The sequence below is a fragment of the Mustela nivalis genome (genome assembly GCF_964662115.1).
Source record: "Mustela nivalis genome assembly, chromosome: 1".
NCBI classification, from domain to species: Eukaryota; Metazoa; Chordata; class Mammalia; order Carnivora; family Mustelidae; genus Mustela; species Mustela nivalis.
In genome coordinates, this window is record NC_139020.1 from 145,089,873 (window position 1) to 145,115,396 (window position 25,524).

Consider the following 25,524-nt stretch of genomic DNA (forward strand, 5'->3'; position numbering starts at 1 on the left):
GGTGTGGGAATGGGGTAAACAGGTGATGGGCATGAAGGAGGGCACATGCTGTGATAAGCACTGGGCGTTATATGTACATGATGAATTGCTAAATTCTACTCCTGAAATGGAGTAGAATATACATATACATATACAATAACATATGCATATATAGTATATGTTACCTAACTTGAATTTAAATAAAATCTTGGATGGAAAAAAAAGAAAAAAACCCTTGCATCTTTATTAATACCTGAGATAAGAGGTATTTCCTAGAAATGGTAGGTAACAAATGAGATTTTGTCTGCAGAATATGTCTTCATCAGCTTTTTCAGATGTTTTATGAAACAGGTCTATTTTCAGACATCTGCATTTGCCATGAAGACAAATCACATCAGAATTCATTTAGGTGTAAAAAAAGTGACAGCCATAGAAACTGGTCATTTTAATGGAGGCTTAAGACTTATGAAAAGAAGAAATGGACTTAAAATATGTGTAAAATATGCATGTTCAATTTTCAACCAACTGTAACTTCCAAATGTTGAAGTGGAGAGAAGAGTGAGTAGTGGATAGAAGTTTTGCTCCCAGAAAATTGTGTTTCAGTTAGCAAAGTACTTCTTCAGACATCTTGAGAATCTTCTCTTTGCCAAGCACTGTAAGATGTCAGAATATTCTTGAGAATAAGATATTCTTCTGGTTTTACCTTCAACTTTCTCCTGAGTGCAAACAAGAGTCACACTCTTGAGAAGGTTGACTTGGACTCTCTTGTGAGACTTGATTATTGCCATGTTCCCACAGTCTTTGTGACTAGACTGGTCTTAATTTTCTCATCTCTAAGTAGAGAGGATTTCATTAGATTTCCCTACAGCCTGTGTGTGTCTATGAAATGTTTTTTATTCTCAATGTGAACACTTCCACCTTGTTACCAAAGTGACAAATTTTGAAATTGCAGGGTGTGTGTGTGTGTGGGGGGAGCCTCAAACTACCATATTTACCATATTACATTTATTTGACAGTATACTCTTTTTAAAAAGTAATGTTTTAAGCTTTATCTTAAAATGGATCTCGAAGGTGCTAAGTATTAAGAGGCACAACTACCATCGTTTAAAATTTCAGAAGAGAAGAAATCATCAGTGTAATAAAACAAACTTTATTCCCAATCCTTAGAGGCAGAATCAAGAGAACAGGAACATAAACACCTGTTCCTCAGAGGCAACCCACAAAGAAAAATGCATTAAATTATTTTCCTTTTTTTCTGAATATAGCAATGATCCCTAGAAGCAGAAATGCCTTTCTCTTTTATGAGACATAATGTAAAAATAATAAACAGTATTATTTTAATGGCCTCTAAAATAGCAGAACTGTTGCATACTGGAAAGTATGCTTTGAACTTAAATTTATATCAATTTAGATCCTGGCCCTGTCATTTCCCACCTATGAAACTCTGAATAAGATACTTATCTTTGGCAGTTCTGAGCTCCAGTATTCAACATCTGCCAAATGGGAGATAATCACCATTCCCCATTACAGTCATGGTTATGTTAGAATTACTGCTGCTTAAATGAATGCAGCAGGCTCTCTGGAAATCTCTGCTGCTCCCTGCTAGAGAGATGGAAATGGAAGCCAACAGTTCCATCTGACTAGAATGTGGGCAAAAGGAGTAGTTACGGTCCTTTGCTTTTTGTTATATAGAAACACACTGACAGACTTGAAGTTGTATCCTTTTGCTGCCCTAACTTCTTCAGCTTTTGTATTTCAAACCCGTTAATACATAGTCAAGTTTAAAAATACTCCCAAAGTGGATAAGGGAACAAAATTTATATCCTTCATTCAGGGATTTGTGAAACTCATTAATATTCTGGCAGCATTTTTGTTGTCTGAGACCAGATGTCTCAGTGGCTGCCCTGTAAGAGGCTTAAGAATGTACATTTCACTATGAAAGTGCAGAGTTAACAGGTACTGCAGTCACAGGTACTTTCTGGGTACTGGGGATACAGCAGGAAGCAAAACACAAAAAAGCCTGTTCTGCTAGAGCTTCTGAGGGTAGGGGGTAACTAAGTAAAATACATACTATGTTAGTAGTTCAATGGAGAAAAATAATATGAGAAGGAACAGGAATGCAAGGGAGGTTGTGATTTTAAATGAGGTGATTAGCAACAGCCTACCCAAGTAAGTGGTATTTGAAAGACGACAGAAGTTTGGGCAACACAGGATTCTAAAGAGTATATTTTAGGTAGAGGGAACATGCAATACAGAAAGTCTAAGGTTGGAATCTTACATGAATCATCATATAAGTGAGTATCTGGGGGAAAGACAACAAGAGAATGATACTGTCTTTGTGTATATTGAAACATGAGGTATTCATGGAACATGCACATAGTGACAAGCAGAAGGCAGCTCGGGAAAGGCTGAGGCTCAAAGGAAATCTGTGGGTCACTGAAGCTGTGTGTGGAGTTGCTCCTGGAATTACATTCAGAGTGAGAAGAGCAGAAGGCTGAGAAAGGAACCCTGGGGAACACAAACTTGGGGCAGGAATGGAAGAGCCGCCTGCAAGGAAGACTCGGGACCAGCCGCCTCAGAGGTCAGTGGTAGAGTAGGAGAGGGCGATGTTACGGAAGCAATGGCAAGGGAGAGCCTTCTCTGACTTCTATGTCTTCCTCATCTCTCTGCCAGCTCCCAACCTTCCTGCCTGGAATACAGCTGTCCCCACCACTAGCTAATACCTTAGTTCAGGCCTACCTCATTTCTGCTAGGACACCATTAATACCTAGTAACCTAAGTTTTCCTAATCCTAAACTTATTCTTGTCAGTCAGTCTTCCACACTTTCGCCACAGCAGTCTTTCTAAAATACCTAAACACTGCCAGGGGCTCCCGGTCACCTTCAGGATAGTCTGACCTTCCCGCCTGGCATAAGATGCCCTTCACGAGTTGGCATGCCGTACTTGTTCTCACTTTCTGACTCCTTTTCCCCCCTCATGTCCTGAAGTTCATGCATTCAAATGATCTGTCCTCTGTAGAAGGACACTTCTTTGCCTCCAGGCCTCTGTGTATGCTTTCCTTGCTGCCTAGAATGACTAACTATCCGTGGCTCATTAAACACCATGAGGTTTGCCTAAAGTATTACCTACCGTCTCTACAAAGCCCTTTCTGACTTCCAGGCAAAACCAGGATATTCCCTTAGGGCTGGCTTCCTGATTTGTTGCATATCTCCAGTGTAGTCCTAATGACAATATCTTGAAATTATCTCCTGCTTGTTTTCCCTCTCCAGTTTATAAGCCTCTTAGAGGACAATGATTTGGATATAAAGATCCTTGTACTTCTAGTGTTTAGTGTAGTAAATGTCAAATGCAATGGTTCTTAAATTGTGGTACCTGCACTAGCAGCAGCAGCAGCAACACTGGCTACTTGTTAAAAATGCAGATTCGTGGACTCTACCCCAGAAGTACAGGAGAGAAGGCCCAGCAATGTGTGTTTAATAAGCCCCTCAGAGGCGTGCCTGGGTGGCTCAGTGGGTTAAAGCATGATCCCAGGGTCTTGGGATCAAGCCCCGAGTTGGGCTCTCTGCTCAGTGGGGAGCCTGCTTCCTCCTCTCTCTTTGCCTGCTTCTCTGTGTACTTGTGATCTCTGTCAAATAAATAAATAAATAAGCTTAAAAAAAAAAAAATAAGCCCCTCGGATGAGTGTGGCACATTTGAGAACCATCAGTCCAGTGAAATGAATGATGGACATTTACTTAGAGAAATAAATTCTGGTCTCCTAAGTAGGGGAGAACTCTTCAACTTCAGCTCTTAGAAAAAGGAAACAGCCATCCTCTACTGATGGCTACAAGAACTTGAAATACAGCATACGTAGTTAGAATTGACTATGTTTTTGATGTCATGAATTTGGGCTCAAAATCCAAAAAATGTGGAGCTTGAAACTTGAAATATAGCATACGTAGTTAGGATTGACTGTATTTTTAATGTCACGAATTTGGGCTCAAAATCCAAAAAAAATTTGGAGCATATGAATTTAAGCCTTTACAATTAGAATTAGATAAACTAAAAGGAAGATACAAACTTGTTAAAAAACCATTCCATAATTTTTTTTCTTTAAAATTCAATTAGCCAACATATATGACATCAATTAGTTTCAGGTGTAGACTTCAACAATTTATCAGTTGCCTACAACACATACTTATCACATCACATGCCCTCCTTAATGCCCATCACCCTGTTATCCCATCTTCTCTCTCACCTTCCCTCCAGCAGCCTTAAGTTTGTTTCTTAGAGTTAAGAGTCTCTCATGGTTTGTCTCCCTTTCTGATTACTCCCCCATTCAATTTTTCCTCCCTTCTCCTATGATGCTCTACACTGAAGAACCACTCCACAGTATCACCACTAGAGATAATCAAATCAGTGACTATTTCTAGGTGATATTATTATGGTTTGGGTCTTTTGCTTATGCTTATCTGTAAGTATACATTTTAAAATTCAGAAACCTTTATATTTAAGTCATTTGAAATATTAAAAAGAAATTGAAATAAATCCATCTGATTTTGACCCTTTTTAAGGTATCTTTTCATTTTCTAACATCTAAAGTAGGAATTAAAGAGAAAAGATAAATCCTGGGTTAAATAAAATCAAGTTTTATCGGTTACCACCTATTTTTATGGATGCATAGGTACTTTAGAAAATCAGATATTTTATTGATTTCACGAATCAATTTAAAAGCCTCTATTACAAGTCTGGGCACTAAGTTTTTGGCTATAATATGTAATACTGTTTCTGCGGGATAATCAGTTTTCAGCTGGTGTCAATTTAATCTAGAGAATTCTTTTCAGGAAAGTAGTCTGTCATAAGCGACACTTGGATTTTTTACTTTCTAGTTATAGAAAAAACTTGGATTTTTTAAATTAATAAACCTTGGGGTTTTTTATTCTTTTTTATTTTTTAAAGAGAGAGCATACATGTGCAAGTGGTGGGGAAGGCAGAGAGAGAGGAAGAGGGAATTGTAAGCAGACTCCGTGCTTAGCACAGAGCCCAATGCAGGACTTGATCTCACGACTCTGAGATCATGATCTAAGCAGAAAACAAGAGTCAGACACTCAAACAACTGAGTCTCTAAGTGCCCCCAAAAACTGTTTTTTAGAGGAGTTTTAGGTTCACAGCAAAATTGGGTGAGAAATTCTCTGAATTTTTTAATATCCTGTCCCCACATCTATACAACGTCCCCCACCCTTGATACAGTAGTACATTTATTACAGTGAACTGACACTAACATGTCATTATCACCTGAAGTCCACTGTTTATATGAGGGTTCATTCTTGGTGTTGTACACTATATGGGTTTTGACAGATGTATAATGACATGTATTCTGCCATTACAGTATCATACAAAATAGTTTCACTGCCCTAAAAATCCTCTGCTTTGCCTATTCAGACTTTTTAAAAGAAAGTTTTTATAGATCGCCTCACATGGTGATTTAAATTATTTTTAATATGTCCAGTGCTCCTGCATACTGAGATGACTAGATAGAAATGATTTAAATTCTTTTTGTTTATAGTTCTTTTTTTTTTTTAAGATTTTATTTATTTATTTGACAGAGAGAGATCACAAGTAGGCAGAGAGGCAGGCAGAGAGAGAGAGAGGAGGAAGCAGGCTCCCCGCTGAGCAGGACCCTGAGATCATGACCTGAGCCGAAGGCAGTGGCTTAACCCACTGAGCCACCCAGGCGCCCTGTTTATAGTTCTTGAACAACTACTTGAAAACATTATAAATTAAATGCCATAAAAATTATAGGATTGATAAAATTCAAATCACAATCAATATAACAAATGATATTTTGCTAAAATTAAATGCCAGTGCTGGGTTTAAGAGTAGAAACATATATTTTTCACTAGTTAACTTTATTATTTCTATTTTAAGCATGATGGATCATCATGGGAATAATCATTGTCATTATCATAGATATTACTATTTTCAACCCAATCTGTTATTTTGTTGGTCCATTTTAATAGTACACTGCAAAAATAGCACTGAAAAAGAAGTACTTATTTAATGACGAGTTCTTTATTGCCTGTTTAAGGTGATACTTACTGCTATGATATGTTAGAAAATGGTTCATAAAAAGAACCACTCTGGCCAATACGACTGAATAGAGTACTGCTCTGGGATACTTTCTTTGGAGTTTGACAGATCCATGTGTCCTCTCTCTGTTCTGTCTGCCTTACTTAGTCTCAGCTTGTCACCAACAGGACTGTAAGCACCTATGCAGAAGGGAGTACTGCAATCTTGTGGCAAGATGCTCATTCAGAAAAGATCCAAGACATTTATAATTTTTTTGAAGTTTAACATGAAAATGAAAACAATTTTTAAATTTTCAGAGAACTCATGAGTATTTTCCAGGAATAAGTCCTTATATCTAAGAAACTCAACTTTACTATAAATACTATTAACAAGATATTGCTAATAACTAAAGTTCATGAGATAATAATATGTAGTATTTAAACAGATTTTTTTTTTTAAAGATTTTATTTATTTATCAGAGAGAGGGGGGGGCAGAGAGAGCAAGCACAGGCAGACAGAATGGCAGGCAGAGGCAGAGGGAGAAGCAGGCTCCCCGCCGAGCAAGGAGCCCGATGCGGGACTCGATCCCAGGATGCTGGGATCATGACCTGAGCCGAAGGCAGCTGCTTAACCAACTGAGCCACCCAGGCGTCCCTAAACAGATTTTTAATATTAAAAAAATCCTTACCAAAACATGAATAGCTAGCCTAGTTTCAAAGTTTTTAAACTTGTACCAACATTTTTTTTTTTTTTTAAAGACTGTTATTTATTTGAGAGAGAGGGAGAATGTGTGTGGGTAAGCACACCAGCAGGGGCTAGGGGCAGAGGGAGAAGCTGCCTCCTCTCTGAGGGAGCCCAGTGGAGGGCTCGATCCCAGGACACTGATCCCAGGACTCCAGGATCATGACCTGAGCTGAAGACAGACACTTAACTACTGAGCCACCCAGGTGCTCTGTAACTAGTGCCAAGTTTAAACCACATAATTTCTTGCTATTAGTATTTTCTATTAAGTTCTTTATTTTAATTTCAATATAGTTAAAATACAGAGCTATTATTAGTTTCAGGTGTACAATAGAGTGATTCAACAATTTTTACATCACTCAGTACTCATCACAATAAATGTGAACTCTTAATCCCCTTCATCTATTTCACTCATTCTCTCCATCTCCCCTCTGGTAATCACCTCTTTGATCTCTATAGTTAAGAATATGTTTCTTGGTTTGTCTGTTTTTTCCCTTTGCTTGTTTGGTTTCTAAAATTCCACATAGGAATGAAATCATATGGTATTTGTCATTCTCTAACTGACTTATTTTTGATCCATCCTATTGCAAATGCCAAGATTTCATTCTTTTCTGGCTGAATAATATTCAGTGTGTGTTTTTGTGTATGCGTATCTTCTTTATCCATTTATCTATTGATGGGCTCCTTCCATAGTTTGGCTATTGGAAATAATGCTGCAATAAATGTAGGGGTGTCTGTATGCCTCTAAATTAGTGCTTTTTTTAGTATTAGTATTAGTAGTATCAGTATTAGTAAAAATACTAAAAAATTAGTATTTTGGGGTAAATACGCAGTAGTGTGATGATTGGACAGTAAGGTAGTTCCACTGTTAACTTTGTGAGGAACCTCCATACTGTTTTCCACAGTGGCTGTACCAGTTTGCATTCCCACCAACAGTACAGGAGGGTTCCTTTTTGTCCACATCCTTGTTAACACTTGTTTTTTACATTGTTGATTTTAGCCATTCTAACAGGTGTGAGGTGATATATCTCATTGTAGTTTTGATTTGCATTTCCCTGATGATCAGTCATACGTCTGTTTGACCATTTGTCTGACTTCTTTGGAGAAATGTCTGTTTATGTCTTCTGGCCTTTTTTTTGGGGGGGGGGGTCCTCTGCCCACTTTTCAACTGGATTATTCTTTTTGGGGGGGTGTTGAGTTATATCAATTCTTTATGTATTTTGGATACTAACCTTTATCAGATATGTCATTTGCAAATATCTTCTCCCATTCAGTAGGTTGCCTTTTAGTTTTGTTGATTATTTCTTTCACTGTGCAGAAACTTTTTATTTTGAGGTAATCCCAAACGTTTATATTTACTTTTACTTCCCTTGCATCAGGGAATATATCTAGAAAAATGTTGCTATGACTGATGTCAGAGATATTACTGCCTGTGCTCTCTTCTCAGATTTTTAGGGTTTCAGGTCTCACATTTAGGTCTTTAATTCATTTTGAATTTATTTTTGTGTATGGTGTAAGAAACTGGTCCGGTTTCATTCTTTTGGATGTTGCTTTCCAGTTTCCCCAACACCATTTGTTAAGAGAGACTGTCTTCTTTCTCACTGCATATTCTTTCCTGCTTCATCAAAGATTAAGTGACTATACAGTTGAAAGTTAATTTCTGGGTATCCCATTCTGTTCCGTTGATCTATATGTCTATTTTTGTTCCAGTGCCATTTTAGAAACAAACAAGCTGTCTTGATGATGTCAGCTTTGTAATATAACTTAAGACTGGAATTGTGACACCTCCAGTGTTTTCTTTTTCAAGATTGCTTTGGCTCTTTAGGGTCTTTTGTGGTTCCATACAAATTTTAGGATGTTTATTCTAGTTCTGTGAAAAATGCTATTGGTATTACAAAGATGTAATTGTAGATGTAACTGTTCTACTGTTATATACATCTTCTAATCAGATTATTTGCTAGACAATTTTTTTCTCTTTTTATGTCTTTAGGCACTTAACCCATGGCCTCTGCTTGGTTCTCCTCTCACTATACAAGCATACTCAAAAGTGAACATCCACTAAATTCGCACCACACACCAATACGTTGCTCACGCTGCAGCTAAGTGATCTTTCTTACGCCACTTCTCCCTCTTAAAACCCTTCAGGGTATGCTAGTTAATGATATACAAAAGCTGAAGTATTTCCAGGTAAGTAAACTAGCATCAGCAACTTACTTTGTAATGCATAAAAAAAGGGGTGGAACAGTGAGCCGCTCATGTGATAAAGCAAATACAGTTAAGTTTAATGGTAGAATCTACGTTTGAGTATATGAGTATTCACTGTAAAATTGCTTTAACATGTTTGGCAGTTTCATAAGATGTCAGGACAAACCATCAGGGTCTTTCTGCTGCTCCTGCACAATAAAGCTCAATGTTCCTTCCAAAAGCCACCTCATTTTTCTGCCCCTCTCCCACCATACCCCACAACCCACATGCTAGGCTCCAGCCATGCACAACTTCTTGCAGAGCACTAGAGTGGGTGCTCTCTCCCAACTCTGAGTCTTCGCACATGCTGTCATTTCTTTCTAGGATATTCTTCCCTTCCTCTCACACGTGGGATAACCGTAGCTTATCCTGGTCTCAGTTGAGTTTGCTCTAGGAAAGCTCTAGGAAGCGTTCTTTTCCTCTGTAAGTCTGGTTAAGCACTGTCCCTCACACTCCCAACAACACACTGCACACTGAAGACACTTCAGTGTCATGTGTCAGGTCATTTACTGGTTGCCTTCGGCACAGTGTAAGTCTGCCAAGTCTGTCCTGCTTCATTTAACAAATATTCTTTGGGCAAGTTCTCTTAACAGTAAGCAGGATATAAAGTCCTAGCTTTCAAGTTACTTACAGATAAGAAATTATCCTATTCTTAACAGACACTGTCTCTGCTTGCTCAGCAAAAACAAAAACCATGTCGTCTTAATCTTTTGGGGCTGTTATAACAAAACACCATAGGCTAGATTGCTTTTAAACAACAGAATTTATTTTCATAGTTCTGGAGGCTGGGAAGTTCATAATGAAGGCCTTGGCAGATCTGATGTCTAATGAGGACTTGGAAAAGCTCGGACTGAGTTGTCAGTACTCAGCTGCCTTGCCACAGCCAAGATGAGCTATGTTTGACAATATTAGAAAGTCCATCATGAACCCCTTCTCTTTATTCAATTATGCAGTTAGAAGGGCTGGAAAATATTAAAATGGAGGATACCTATACTTGGCATTGATAGACATTTAAAAACCATCTTTACTGGCCAAACCATTCAGGAAACAGAAGTCACTAAATTCTAAGCTATTTTTGGAAAACAAAACAGAACCTAATAGCTTGAAAACTAAAATAAAACAAATGAAAAATAGCTATATACATACTTAATTCTAAGCAATTAATACACTTTTAAAGTGGCAAGCAGGGCAATGGGGCTTATTTGGCTTTAAACCCAAAGTAATCTACAGACTCAATGCAATCCCTGTCAAAATTCCTGTGGCATTTTTCACAGAAATAGAACAAACAATCGTAAAATGTGTATGGAACCACTGACGACCCTGGATACATCAAAGCAATCTTGAGAAAGAAGAACAAAGCTAGAGGGATCATGCACCCTGATTTCAAATTCCATTACAAGCTACAGTCATTAAAACAGTATGTATTGGCATAAAAACAGATACATACATCAATGGAACAGAACAGAGAGCCCAAAAATAAACCCAAGCATATATGGTTAACTAATTTATGACAAAGGAGCCAAGAATATACAATGGGTAAGGGGACAGTCTCCTCAATAAACGATGTTGGGGAAAATTAGACAGCCAGATGCAAAATGACACTAGACCACTATCTTACGCCACACACAGAAATTAAGTCAAAATGGACTGAAGACTTGAACATCAGATCTGAAATCATAAAGCTCCTAGAAGTAAACACACGTGGTAAGCTGCCTGACATAGGTCTTGATGATGATTTTTTAAAATCTGACTGCAAAAGCAAAAGCAACAAAAGCAAAAACAAACAAGTGAGACTATATCAAACTAGAAAGCTTCTGCACCACAAAGGAAACCATCAACAAAATAAAAAGGCAGCCTACTGAATGGAAAAAAATATTTGCAAGTCGTATCTCTAGATAAGGAGTTAAAATGCAAAATACATAAAGAATTCATACAATTCAACTAGCAAAAAATGGAACAATACAATTAAGAAATGGGCAGAAGACATGAACAAACATTTCTCCCAGGACATAAAGATGCCAAACAGGCACATGAAAAGATGCTCAGTATCACTAATCATTAGGGAAATGCAAATCAAAACCATAGTGAAATATCACCTCACATTTGCTAGAATGACTAGTATCAAAAAGACAAGAAAAAACAAACGCCAGAGAAGCTATGAAAAAAAAAGGGAACCTCTGTGCCCTGTTGGGGAGTGTAAATTGGTGCCGCCATTGATGAAAACAGTATAAGGTTTCCCCCAAAATTAAAAGTTTGTTTTTTTTTAAAGATTTTATTTATTTATTTGACAGAGAGAGATGACAAGCAGGCAGAGAGGCAGGCAGAGAGAGAGGAGGAAGCAGGCTCCCTGCTGAGCAGAGAGCCGGATGAGGGGCTTGATCCCAGGACACTGAGATCATGACCCCAGCCGAAGGCAGCGGCTTAACCCACTGAGCCACCCAGGCGCCCCAAAATTAAAAGCTTTGATCATATTTTTACCATATGAAACCACAACTCCATTTTGGGGTACTTATTAAAAAAAATGAAAACGCTAACTTAAAGACACATGTACCCTCATGTTGACTGCAACATTATTTCTAATAGCCCAGATAAGAAAACATCCTAAGTGTCCAATTATGAATGGATAAAGATGTGAGATACACATTATTCGGCCATAAGAAAGAATGAAATCTTGCCATTTGTGACAACATAGATGGACTTTGAGGGCACTATGCTAAGTGAAATAAGTCAAAGACAAATTATCTCTCTTATGTGGGGAATCTAAAAAAACAAAAAAGCTCTAGCTTAGAGATACAGAGAACAGACTGGAGATTATGGGGGACGGGAGGATGCATGAAGCATGTCAAAGAGTTAAAAAAAGAAAGAAAGAAAAAGTAAGTAAGAAAGAAAGAAAGAATTTGATGCCAAATAAATAAAGGAAAGGTGCAAAGACAAAAAAAAAAAAAAAAACCAAAAAACCCAAACAGAAATATGGGAATATGTGGGTGACTTTTATGACACTAGGGGCATTAAGCACAACAATCAATGATATAAACTATTAAAATCACATAAATACTTATCAGAATCACTTAGAATGAGATCTTAAAATTCTGCTATGTTATCAAAGCCACAAAGGGGGCGCCTGGGTGGCTCAGTCGGTTAAGCATCTGCCTTCAGCTCAGGTCATGATCTTGGGGGTCCCAGGCTCAAGCCCCACATTGAGCTCCCTGCTCAGCGGGGAGCCTACTTTTCCTTCTTCCTCTGTGCTCTCTCTCGCTTTTGCTCTCTTTTAAAATAAATAAAAATCTTAAAAAAAAAAAAAAAAACCAACAAAACACAAAGAACCATGGAGAACACGGAGAAAAACAAACAAATAAACGAAAAACTGTCTCTAATAACCAAACCATTCAAGAAACAAAAATCACTAAATTCCAAGTTATTTTTGGAAAAACACAGAACCTGATGGTTTGAACAGTAAAATAAAAGAAAAATAACTACAGAAATACTTTATTCTCTGCAATTAATACATCTTTAAAGTGGCAAGCAGGGCAATGAGGCCTGTGTGACTTCCAAAAATGTTCAAAGAATTCATCTACCCGTCATGTATAAACTGTAAGAAAGCTTTATCTTCAGTTCCTCTGCCTTCAGCTGGCAGTGAAACAGACATCCTAGCTTTAAGTGTGCCAGCCAAACAGTTAATGATCTGTAAACATACACTTACACAAGTACTGAGAGTTCCCATTTAAACAGACTAAGCTGAAAGTCCTCCTATAAAGAACACTTTAATGATGATGCTAAAGTTATTCTCTAAACATTTTATCTAAATTTTCATTTTACATTAGATTTTTTATTTTTTATTTATTTATTTATTTATTTTTTTTAAAGATTTTATTTATTTATTTGTCAGAGAGAGAGCGAGCGAGAGCGAGCACAGGCAGACAGAGTGGAAGGCAGAGTCCAGAGGGAGAAGCAGGCTCCCTGCGGAGCAAGGAGCCCGATGTGGGACTCGATCCCAGGACGCTGGGATCATGACCTGAGCCGAAGGCAGCTGCTTAACCAACTGAGCCACCCAGGCGTCCCTACATTAGATTTTTTAAAAGAGGGCATATTTTACAGATGTTTTTAAAACAAACTGAAATATTTCATTAGATCAAATTATATTCTAACAGGACTAGTTTTATGTCCTCATTCAAGTGCCAGGAAACTTTTTATGCAAAGGACTAAAGAGTAAATATTTTAGGCTTTGCAGTTCACATAAGGTCTCTATCAGATATTCATCTTTGAATGATGATTCAAATGATGGGTGAAGGGTATCAAAAAGTAAAATTTTAAAAAAGAAAGTATTTGATGCTAAATACATAAATGAAAGGAGAAAAGACAAAACCCTCCGAGAAATATAGGAATATTTGTGTGACTTTTATGATACCAAGGGGCATTAAGTACAACAATAATTGATAAAAACCACTAAAATAACATAAACACTTCTTAGAATCACTTAGAATGGGATCTTAAAATTCTCCTAAGTTATTAAAGCCACAAAGGGGGCACCTGGGTGGCTCACTCGTTAAGTGTCTGCCTCCGGGTCAGGTCATGATCCTAGGGTCCTGGGATCCAGCCCCATGTCTCCCTCTCCCACTCCCCCTGCTTGTGTTCCCTCTTATACTTTGTCTCTTTCTGTCAAATAAATAAAATCTTAAAAAAAAAATCATCTTTGATCTTTTTTTTTTTTTAACCCTCAAATCTTTAAAGATAGAAATAAAACAATTCTTGGCTTGCTGGCCGTACAAAAACAGTCTACAGGCCAAACACTGTCCTAATGGATGGACCAAAGGAGGAAAGACTTGTTGATTAGATTACAGTGAAATTCCCCACAGCAAATAAGCCCATATCCCAAATTATGTCTGGGTGCTATTCAAATAAGTCACTCTCTGTAAACCAAGTATAAAATCCACACACTTAAAAGAACTTCAGTTTTATTTTAATTTTTTAAAAGATTTTATTTTTTTTTAAATATTTTTATTTATTTATTTGACAGAGAGAGATCACAAGTAGGCAGAGAGGCAGGCAGAGAGAGAGAGGGGAGGAAGCAGGCTCCCTGCTGAGCAGAGAGCCTGATGCGGGACTCGATCCCAGGACCCTGAGATCATGACCTGAGCCGAAGGCAGCGGCTTAACCCACTGAGCCACCCAGGCGCCCAAAAGATTTTATTTTTAAATAATCTCTGCATCTAATGTGGGACTTGAACCTACAACCCTGAGACCAAGAGTCACATGCTCTACCAATTGAGCCAACCAGGTACCCCCAAAGAACTTCAGTTTTAGCATGAAACAATAACCATTGATTCTTACTTCTTTTTTGCACAAATTTGAAAACAGAATTGATTACAAAAGAAAGTCTGTAAACTCTACCAAAACAGTATAGGGATAAAGGTGTGCTCGTGATACTGTTTTATCACCCCAACAGATCTCTAATTTAACACCAGAGGTCATGTTCATAAACTTTACAATGACAATTTAATTAACAGATTTAGAAATAGGAAGATTCAGAAGATGTGATTTCTAACTGTAACAATATCACAATTAGTGTGTAAACCTCGACCAGTCGAGTATTTCCATTTGCTCCCCATCTTCTCAGTAGAGGGGGTAAAAGCAGACAAAACTTATGGTGATGGACTTAAAGTTCTATAACTATTACCAATTCATTACTTCTTGGTCAGTGATATAACAAAAACAAAATTCTTTTATAAGACAGCAACAGTGTTTTAAAAAGATAATACAAAAACAAGAATCACAGGCATCAAGGTGGCTCAGTCACTTAAGCGTCTGCCTTCAGCTGAAGACATGATCCCAGGGTCCTGGGATCCAGCCCTGAATCAGGCTCCCCACTCAGCTGGGAGCCTATTTCTCCCTCTCCTCCCCACTTGTGCTCTTTCTCGCTATCTCTGTTGCTCTCTCTCACCCTCTCAAATAAAATCTAAAAAAAAAAAAAAACAACCCCCCCCACACACCCCCAAAAACCAAGAATCACATGAAAATGAGCAAAGAAAAACACTTAAGTACTCATAATACATTAATAATAGCTATCTTGAACACCTCCAGTGTATGCCGCTGTTAGAAATGTTTTACAAACATTATCTCCTATAATCCATATGATAATTCTAAAGGTAAATAGCATAATCTGAAAGATTAAGCAATTTGCTAAAGAAGGGTCAGGATTAGAACCAGCAATACTACTCAACACTGTAAACACTGCCATTGTACTTGGAGCAGCTTCTAGTCTTCAATGGTGATAAACAGGGGGGACAAAAGGAAAATTAAGCGGTATTCTGCCTCCCTTTTCTCCCAGGTTCCTTTCCTGTGGTGGTGAAAGGCTGAGACACTGTGCTCTTCTTGTGCACAGGTTTGTGTGCCTGGTATCTGCTATCTATGGAGAGCTTTGATTCACATCTCCATAGCTATAGTGGATTCATTACTGCCTACAGTATCATGATAATCATGGCTAGAATAGAAAGAATTCTAGCCTTCCATGTTCCTTCTTTATCCAAGTGAGGGATCAACATTGTGAAGCTGACATTTTTTATTTGGCCTGGCATGATGTAAAAGAAATCACCCTAGGGCGCCTGGGTGGCTCAGTGGGTTAAGCCTCTGCCTTCAGCCCAGGTCATGATCCCAGGGTCCTGGAATTGAGTCCCACATCAGGCTCTCTGCTTGCTGGGGGGCCTGCTTCCTCCTCTCTTTCTCTCTGCCTGCCTCTCTGCGTACTTGTGATCTCTGTCTGTCAAATAAATGGATAAAATCTTTAAAAAAAAAAAAAAAAAGAAAAAGAAAAAGAAAAAGAAATCAAACTATTTTATCTGAAAGCTGTGGTGATAAGAGCCATGAAGGGTCTTCACTGGAATCTTTTGGGCTCATACCTGCCATGTGGCCTCCCACAGGTTATCTGGATGACCCAGGCAGGGTGCGAGCTTTTGGTCTGCTCCCCATCTCACAAAGAGCATCTCCTCCCTTGCCTCAGCAGGCAAGAACAGGGAGAGGCTGTTAATCAGCTGCAGCAACTGCACCCAGTGGTTCTAAGTAAACATGTATGCATGGCTGTTCCAGACTATATTCCTCTAATGTCGGGGACCTGCTATGCACCTGCATAGCAGAAAGTCAGACAAACTCAATTTTGAATCCCAGCTCAGTTGTGTAACCTGGGGCTCAAAACGCTCTTCTATAAAAGAGTGAACATGTTATATAATAAAGCAGAACATCCAAGCAATAGGCATTTAACACGGATGTTCCCATCCCATCTGTTGGCCAAAGCTCTACCTTTGAATATCATTATTCAGTAATCCACATTAAAAAACAGAATTCATCCTTTATCATTGCCCTCTCCCGCTCAGACTAATTAGACATGAACTGAAAACCACTGAATTTAATTCAATAAAGATCTATCACAGCCAATAAATGCTAATCTCAATGGTTATTAACAGTTCCTAGGCTCCTGTAAGTCACACTAAATAGTTTTTAATCAATAAATATATGTATTCTATAGTCCAAATGTCATTAAATTATAGGATGCCAATTTTTAACCTATCTACCAAATAGGTAAAGATTAAAGCGAATAATCCTTAGTGTTAGTAATGGTGCTAGGTAAACAAGTACTCCCATATACTGACGGCAGGAATGTAAAATGGCATAACTTTTCCAAGACTGTTTGGTAATATATAAAAAGACCCTAAAGATACATACTTTTGAGCCAGCCATTCAACTTCTAGGAACTTATCCCAAAGATACTATTGGAAAAGTGGAAAATTAGATACAACCATAATAATCTGTCTACCCATCAATTATAATTATGGCATAACCATATATATTATTCAGTCACTAAAAGGAAGGAACCCATATCTACTGTCTTCAAAAAACAAAACAAAACCCGATGAAGTTAAAAAAAAAAAATCTGATTTCAAAATAGTATATAAGGTATAAGCCAATTTGTTTAAAAAACAAATACAGGGATGCCTGGGTGGCTCAGTCTGCTAAGCGTCTGCCTCCAGCTCATGATCCCAGGGTCCTGGGATCAAGTCCTGGCACCAGGGTCCTCGCTCAGCAGGGAGTCATCTTCTCCCCTTGCTGCTCAACAGAGATAGCAAGAAAGAGCACAAGTGGGAAGGAGAGGGAGAAGCAGGCTCCCAGCTGAGCAGGGAGCCTGATTCAGGGCTGGATCCAAAAACCCTGGGATCATGACCACAGGTGAAGGCAGACGCTTCTCCTCCCACCTTGCCACTCCCTCAGCTTGTGCTCTCTCTCTCTGACAAATAAATAAAATCTTAAAAAAAAAAAAAAAATTAAAAAAAAGCCCAGACCTTTTTAAAAAAATTAAAAAAAAACAAAAAAACAAAAAAACAAATATAGACACACAGAAAAAAAATGAACACTGCTATATCTAGATGGTGGGATCATGTGTTATTTTTCATTATCTTATCTTCATAATATTTTCTCTCTGATAAGAAACATGTATTACTTTACAATTTAAAATAGTGACTTCCAATTCTGAGAGGAAAGTGCTTTAAGACATAATTTCTTTTAGTTCTTTTAATCCCAGTAAGTATGAAAGAATCTCTATTAACAGATCGGTAGGTTGTAATTCACCCACAACCCCACAGCTTCAGGGGAAGGTAGGAAGGGCAGACTCTCAGATCTGGTGCCTGTAGGTCAGGATCCCACCATATCTGAGCTTCCCTGGCCTTTCCACTAGGTTTTTAGCTACTGCAACAAGCTCCCTTCGTCTGCAGCCCACAGTGTTCTCCCATCTAACTTAGCAAAATTTCACTCAGATATCACCTTTTCCGCAAAATTTTATGTGACCTATTTAGCAATCATTTCATACTGACATATATGATTTTACTACTTTAAGTTTAGATGGCAGGGATGGAATCTTATTTAACTTTGTTTTCCACAGATGGAAATGCTTTCCAGCAAAGCATTTTATGCGCAGCATGTTCTAATAAATGTTTCATGAGTAAATGAATAAAGAGATAATCTGTGAGGCCTTCCTAACAGCTACTCCCTGATTTTATAAGTAAAATGAGGCCCCCCAAATTAGTCCATGATCACCCACTTGCTGAGTCCTTTTTTTCCTATCTCAAGCTGTGCCCTTGTTCACTCGTGCTTGAGCTCTCTCAGCACTGGAAGAAACATATGAACTCCACTTAACACCTCTTAAATCTATGTTCAGACTATACCTCTAGTTGGAATAACAATGATACTTTAAATGAAAGCTCATCATCATTCATTCTGCACCAAACATCATACTCCATGACCCAGAAAACTCTATTAACTGGCATCTGTGCTTATTGATAAAACTGATGCCCATAATACCCTAAAGCAAGGGTCCACAAACCAGCACACAAAACTGTGTGCTGCCTGTTTTTGTAAATAGTTTTGTTAAACACTGCCACACCCATTCATCTATGTATTGTCTATGGCTGCTTGGGAGCTTCAAGGGCAGAGTTGAGTTATTTAAGACAGAGACCATATAGCTCACAAAGCCTAAATTATTTACTATCTGGCCATTTACTTAATAGGTCACTGACTGACCACTGTAAAATACCACTGTCACTGGAGTCTTAAAACACTCTATACATGGTTTATTTTTATTTTATTTATTTATTTATTTATTAAAGATTTTATTTATTTATTTGACAGAGAGAGATCACAAGTAGGCAGAGAGGCAGGCAGAGAGAGAGAGAGGAGTAAGTAGGCTCCCCGCTGAGCAGAGAGCCCGATGCAGGACTCGATCCCAGGACCCCGAGACCATGACCGGAGCCAAAGGCAGTGGCCCAACCCACTGAGCCACCCAGGTGCCCTACATGGTTTATTTTTGACAGTGGTAGCACCTAACAAGCATTGAATAATTTTGTTAGTTCTTTGAAAACTACCAATCCAATATCACCCATATCCATATCCAATATGTGGTAGTATTCTCTTCCTTGTAGCATATCCCATAACCAATTACTTCAGAAAACAGCATTAACATACTTCAACTGATCAAAATCTGTATCTTCCATAAGTCATGGAACCTTGATGATCTTTAATCCCAGCTCCTCATAAGTTAACGGTTTCAGAGTGGACAGTCTCATTATTTTCAGTCGCTCCTCACATGAAGTCACTTCTGTGAACAGATCTTGAATTTCGCTATGTATCTTTAGGTTTCCTACCAATAATTCAAGCTCAATAGAAGCTAGTTTTACTCCTGAGTAAGAAAGACTATTTCAAACACACTGCCTAAAGATGCTCAGCATTTTGTGGGGCTTTGCTGGCTGTACACAATCCTGGACTAGTGCCCTCAGGGAAAAATAGAAGGCTCTAAATTTCCTCCCTGGGTACAGTCAAACAGCCCACATCTGTAAGGAAATACTTTCTTAATTTCAGTCTAACTGCAATATATCCTCAAAATAGTTCTTTAAAAATATAACCCACAAGCTTTAAAACTTGAATTAAAGAATGTGGGATCAGACAAGCCTTCAGAAATCACTAAATCCAAATATCTTAATTTACAGACGAGAAAGATGAGGCTTACATGATTTACCAAAGGGCCAACTAGTTTTCATTAATTTATGTTGGCCCCAAATCAGAAAGTTATACTGATGTTCTATTTATAAGCCAGGTCCTGTGCTGGAAGCTAAGATTATATATGAATCTTAGTACTAATGAATTAATTTAATTAACTCAATGGGATTTTTTGCAATGAAATAGATACGTCACGAGAATCAGACAAAATTCCTTAATATAAACTGCAAACACATTATTTCTCCTACAAAGAGGGCTCTCGTTTCCTTTAGGGAGACAGTTCAGTATATAGGTTAAGAATACTGGCTTTCTCTGCCTTCGGTTCAGGTCATGATCCCAAGGGTCCTTAGATGAGTCCCACATCGGGCTCTCTGCTCAGCAGGGAGACTCCTTCCCTTTCTCTCTCTCTGCCTACTTGTGATCTCTGTCTGTCAAATAAATAAATAAAATCTTAAAAATAAAAAAAAAGAATGCTGGCTTTGGGGCACCTGGGTGGCTCACTTGGTTAAGCAACTGCCGTTGGCTCATGTCATGATCCCGGAGTTTGGGGATCAAGTCCTGCATCGGGCTCCCTGCTCAGCGAGAGCTTCTCCCTCTGACCTTCTCCCCTCTCATGCTCTATCTCTCAAATAAATAAATAAATAAAATCTTAAAAAAAAAAAAGAATCCTGTCTCTGGAGGTAGGCTATACAGTTTAGATTCCTGATTTTCACTCTTTCTAGCTGTGTAACCCTACAGCAATTTACTTAACAGCTCTGTGTTTGTTTCCTGATCTTTAAGGGGATAATCAAATGCTGTACATAATCCTTACACAGCTAGTACATGTAAGTGCTCTATAAATGTTAGGTACTGTTATTTTCCTTAGGGAGTTTCCTTAACAAAACAGAGGAAAAGTAACTAAGATGTGGAGAAAGTACCCTTTAAAAAGCAGCAATTAAAATATAATTACAATCATTGAGGTAAAAGTTGATTAAATAAAAAGGGTAAAGAAAAAAATAGTTCTTCAAAGGGCACTTGGTAAGTTAAATCCTACTTAAAATACGTGCATGAGAAGTTTTGCCTTTAATATTAAAAACAAACTTGACTGAAGCCCATTCTCAAAATCTTTCAAGAGAGAAAATGGTTAAGCACTAATGTCATAGTGTTTCTGCATTTCATGACAGGTCAGGCCTAGGTAGATTAAATGATTGCTTAAACACGAATGCCACGGCCACAGTGGTGTCCCTCAATAAGCTGCATCCTAGAATCCAACAAATATTTGGATTTTAGTTTAAAATAATTACTAGTATTTTTACTCAAAGATAGTCTTTTAAAAAAGTTACACAGTAGGAAGAATGTGTGGCCCTCCCTTCCTTGCAAGGAAAGCCATGCCAGAGTCAGGAACACATGGTCTTAACAGCTGTGTGACCTTGGAAAACTCACTTAACAGGTCTTTAAAATTCATTATCTCATCCATAAATTGGTGCTAACATCTACCTCTCAGATTTGGAGGTGGTGAAAGAAGGGGCACAGCAGAGAAGATACACTAAGATTTACATGAAAATGCTTTGAGAATGGCCCATACAGTATACAGTACTGGTCCTCATCCTCTTCTCACCCCCATAGGGAGTGGGAGGGGAGGCCATGTAGCAAGCTAAGGTTAAACTGCAATTTGTTTTGGAGAACATAAGCAAGCTTTGATCACTGTCCTATTTTAGGTTGTTTCTGGAAATGTAAAACCTTACTGCAGCCTCAGATTTTGTTTTTTAAATACAGGACTCCAGAGATCACCGTAATTCATGAAATACACATTAAGGCCAAGCATCCTCCTGCTTAGTACCCTCAAACTCGTAACAAAGAAAACCACAATACCTATTTATGTATTTCTTCCCTCCACCAGCACAGACTAAATGTTGCTGTAACATGTGATGGTAAAACGTCTTTAAGCAATCTTTAGAGATGTTTTTAAAAAATTAACCCTATTTATGTAATCAGTGTAAAAATCTGTTTTTCTAAAGCTGAAAAGGACTTTGATGAATATCCCAACAGTACTCAAAGATAAAATTTTAATTTCAAGCTTGTATAATTTTATACTAGATGGAGCCTTACAAACTATTAAGCTCTGAAGAAGGAAATTTAGTCTGTTCTAAGTATGGAAGGACAGAAGTGTCTGGGGTCTCTAAGTATACTCAGTCACATACAGGGATCCAGTGTCAAGCAGGTTAAAAAAAAGGGTTAACAAACAATAACAAAAAAAGCCTGGTACAACCTCAGCACATCAGGGACATCAAAAATGAATAAACTGTGACTTTTGTTTCACTACAAACAGAATCCTCTAAGTAACATCTAATGCATAGAAGTAATTGGGAGGAACTTACAAAATGAAAAGAAAGTTCAAGAATCTTAACCTTGTAACAGTAGTATTTGAAAAGAAGTCTTACTGAACTTAGAGTCATTAAAAAAACCCACTTCAATGAGGTCACATTAAGTCCATTTTAGTTTAGCAGCTAACAGTAATTTGTTTAAATTAGTAAACTTGTTTTCTGGGATTTTTTTTTTTAATTTGGACCCTAATCCATCTCTGCCCTATAAATATCACTAATGTGGACACTAATTCAGTTTTCAAAAAGAGAATTCTGATAAAAGATTTTCTAATTCAGTTAAGAGAAATCCATCACAAAAAGTCACCGTGCTGTTATCACTTCATAAGCATTATTTCATCAATCCTCCCCATAACTCTAGGAGGAAGACATTATTGTTTCTACAATATCCACTTTGAAGATGAAGAAACCAAGGTTTACAGATATCAAGGAACTTGTTTAAGATCATAGGGCTGTGAGTGAACACAGGTTAATAAGCAGTAGGTAGTTTTAATCATATTAAAAATGAGGTAAAAACTAATTTTTCAACTAGCTCCATGTAGTAATGAACATCAGTCAAGAATCCTATATATTCTAGATTGGCAGCAATTCAGGAAAAAAAAGTAATTTGTCTCTATCTAAACATTTTTATTAAAATAGACCCTGTCATGTAGCATTTGACTTCTTTGTTTCCTTTCCTGTTTTTAGATGTACAGAAAAACAGTCTTGAGACACCAATATCAAAGTTTTAAAATTTAACCATCATTTTATAAGCAATCGTCAATATCTGGCACTTAAAGAATAAGAAATGTCTTCTGAAAATGACTCAGGAGCTAAGCCTGAGAAAATGTGAATCTGTGATTTATTCTCCCTCAATGTCCAATACGCCCACCCTAAGAAATCAGTAAAGAGAGACAAAATACATAACTTCCAGGGAGCAGAGGAGCTACAGAACAAGAATGAGACATTAGACCATTTCTCCTTATTAAAATTATTTGGCTGAAGGGACTGGACTAGTAAGGTGTTCTACTGCCCTTTACAAATTTCATAATTATAAGTGACAGTTAAAAAGGCATTGGCAACACGAGGCCATTGTACCCAAAAAAGCTGAATCAAGTAAGAACATTTATCACGATTACCAGGTCTCAATTTCTAGCTTCTCTGTCAATTACACAGAGTCAGCTATTAAATATTAATAGTATGCCATTTGCACTGGAGCCCTTGCAAAGAGCCTCCTGCTAGCAATTTTTGTTATGAAAGAGAAACCATCCTTTTTTTCTAGGTAATTCCCAAGCCTCTAGAATCCGTCAGATGGGCTACCGCGTTTGTCCTTCCCATGCGAGACTGTCAGGGCCACCTCCACATCCACATCCAGGGGAGGAAGGGCTCTGGGGAGGGCGGGTCCCCGCAGGTACCGGGGCCTGGGTCCCCGTTCGCCTTCTCCCCCAGCTGTCAGCGACAGGTCCGGCGGCGGGGCGGGGCCAGGCTCGCCAGTCCGCACAAAGCGAGCGAGCGGGCGGGCGGACCCCGACCCGGGCCCGGGTGGGGGCCGGGCGGGGCGGAGCGAGGCAGAGGACACTTACCCAGCAGCAGTACGTTCTTCCCCGCTGGGAGCTTGGAGCGCGAGCGGGTGGAGACCTCGCTGAGGATGCAGGACCTAGCGGGGAGCAAAGGCGCACGCTGAGGCCGGGGACCGCGGCCCCACCGCGGGAGGGACGGACTCGGCCTTGGCGCGCTTGGGCGGGGGCTGCCGAGAACGCAGTGGCCTCGGCACGGGATCCCGAGGTGTCCGCAGGGCCGGGAGTGTCAGCAGGGACCCAGGGAAGGGTGGGGTCGTTACCAAAGGTTCTGCCCGTCCTCGTCGTCGCCCGCTGCGGCGCCGCCGTTGCCCGACGTTAGCTCGTTAGCCAAGGGGCCCCCAGTGTAAGTCGAGGCTAATCCCGGCGGAGAGGAACCGAAGGACCCGACTCGCCCCACAGCCGCCATCTTGGTCGGGAATCACACCACTCCCGGCAAAGCTGAATGAGGGAAGCGGCGGCGGTGGCGGCGGCGGTGGCGGCGGCGGCGACGGCGGGAACCCGGATATGGAGCATTCGGCACACGGGAGCGGGGCGGGGCCTGCGGGGGCGGAGCCGCGGGCTCTGCGGGCACAGACCGAACGAGGGAGGACGCACCGCGCGTGCGCTGCAGTCTGTCGAACGCGCGTAAAGAATGCGCGTGCGCGGGCTGCCTCGCCGGTGGTTGTGCTACTTCCCGGCTTATACAGGTCTCAGCGTGCAGAGGAGCCTCCTGCCGCCCCACCCGCAGCCCTGGCTGCAGCAGAGTGGGTTGGGGTGTGTCAGGTGAACAGTGCTCCCTCCCACTCTTCAGTCAGGTCTACGAACCCCGCAGCTAGCGTGGAATTCCTGCACTGTCATTACCCGCCCTCCCCCCCCATTCAGGCTGAGCCGCGGTCACCCGCCTATACCCGCACTTCCCCTGCACCAAGAGGGAAATGGGCCGCCCCGCCGTCAAAGAGGCTTTGTGCAGCCGGAGTCCGGAGTGTAACCTGGGTCCCGGAGTTCTGGGCTCTCTACTTTGCATTCTCACGTGGTGCCGTGTTCCTCAGTCTTGGCCCCATATCTGAAGCAGGTTCCCCCCGGCCACTAAGAGCTGCGTGACAGAAAAAGGCTTGACGGGGCGCTTTAATAGGAGCCTCGATGCCCGCGTGAGAATTGACAAGACCCGCTAGGTGAGTCATCCATACAGCCAGTCAACAGACGTTTTACTCAGCACTTATTATGACAGGCGCAGTTGGCACTGGGCATACACAGATGCAAAGAACCTAAAGTAGCCCTAAAATAACTCCCCTTCTGTCAAAACTTGATGGTGTGGCCCTTTGTACATCATTGCTGTCATATTTGAAGATTGCTTGCTAATATGTGATCTGATCGTTGTTGTTAGGCGAGTGGGAAAATCCACAGCTAAAGACTGTCTTAGTTACAGGTTAACAGTGCTGTTAGTAGCCTAGGGTTTTGGAGGCAAATCTGAGTTGAGATTCAACTCTATCAGCAATCATAGGCCATTTTCTTCACCTCTCCCTAGTCTCAGTGTTCTTACCTGTAAGACGGGGATAAAAGGACCTAGAATTTTTATGGAGATTAAATGGGATGATTCATGTAAAATGGCTTAGAACAGTGACTGACAAATCTTGAATGCTTGATACATGTTTATTTTTAATGACTAATGTTTTCCTTTATGGTTCAAACCATTTACATCTCACCAACCCCTGGAGCTGATAGGCCTAATGAATTCCTGCAGTTAAAGCTCTTCATTTTTTGTTAGTTTGTGTAATATGATTAGGAAAGGAACCAGAATCTAGTCTTGGGATCCCAGGCTTTCTATGGTGACAAGCAGGACAAGGACTTCTGGGGGAACCTGAGTGTTTTAAGTCACTGATGTAAAGGAGGGCTGTTTACTGCACTGGGCCTCTCTGAGAGTTGGTTCACTTTCTGTACTTTACTCCCTCAGTCATCTTTTGTTGTCAGGTCATTGTTTCCCCCAATTTTGTTGTAACAGAGTTGTTAGTTCTGTATCATATTTACTTAACCTGGGAAGTATTAACTTTATAATGGTTTCAGGCTTCTAATGCTCCATGACTT

The 25,524-nt window shown here is 39.6% G+C and overlaps 1 protein-coding gene across 1 annotated transcript in view; it reads right to left on the bottom strand.

Annotated features, from left to right (window-relative positions):
* DYNC1LI1 (dynein cytoplasmic 1 light intermediate chain 1) overlaps positions 1-24,316 on the bottom strand; it is a 42,426-nt gene extending 18,110 nt beyond the window's left edge. The window contains exons 1-2 of the mRNA XM_082724216.1: positions 23,724-24,316; positions 23,467-23,540 (exon numbers count right to left, since the gene is read on the bottom strand). Coding sequence (XP_082580342.1) covers positions 23,467-23,540; positions 23,724-23,869 — 220 coding nt within the window. The 5' untranslated portion in view covers positions 23,870-24,316. The remainder of the gene's footprint in view (positions 1-23,466; positions 23,541-23,723) is intronic.
* Between the last annotated feature and the right edge of the window lie 1,208 nt (positions 24,317-25,524).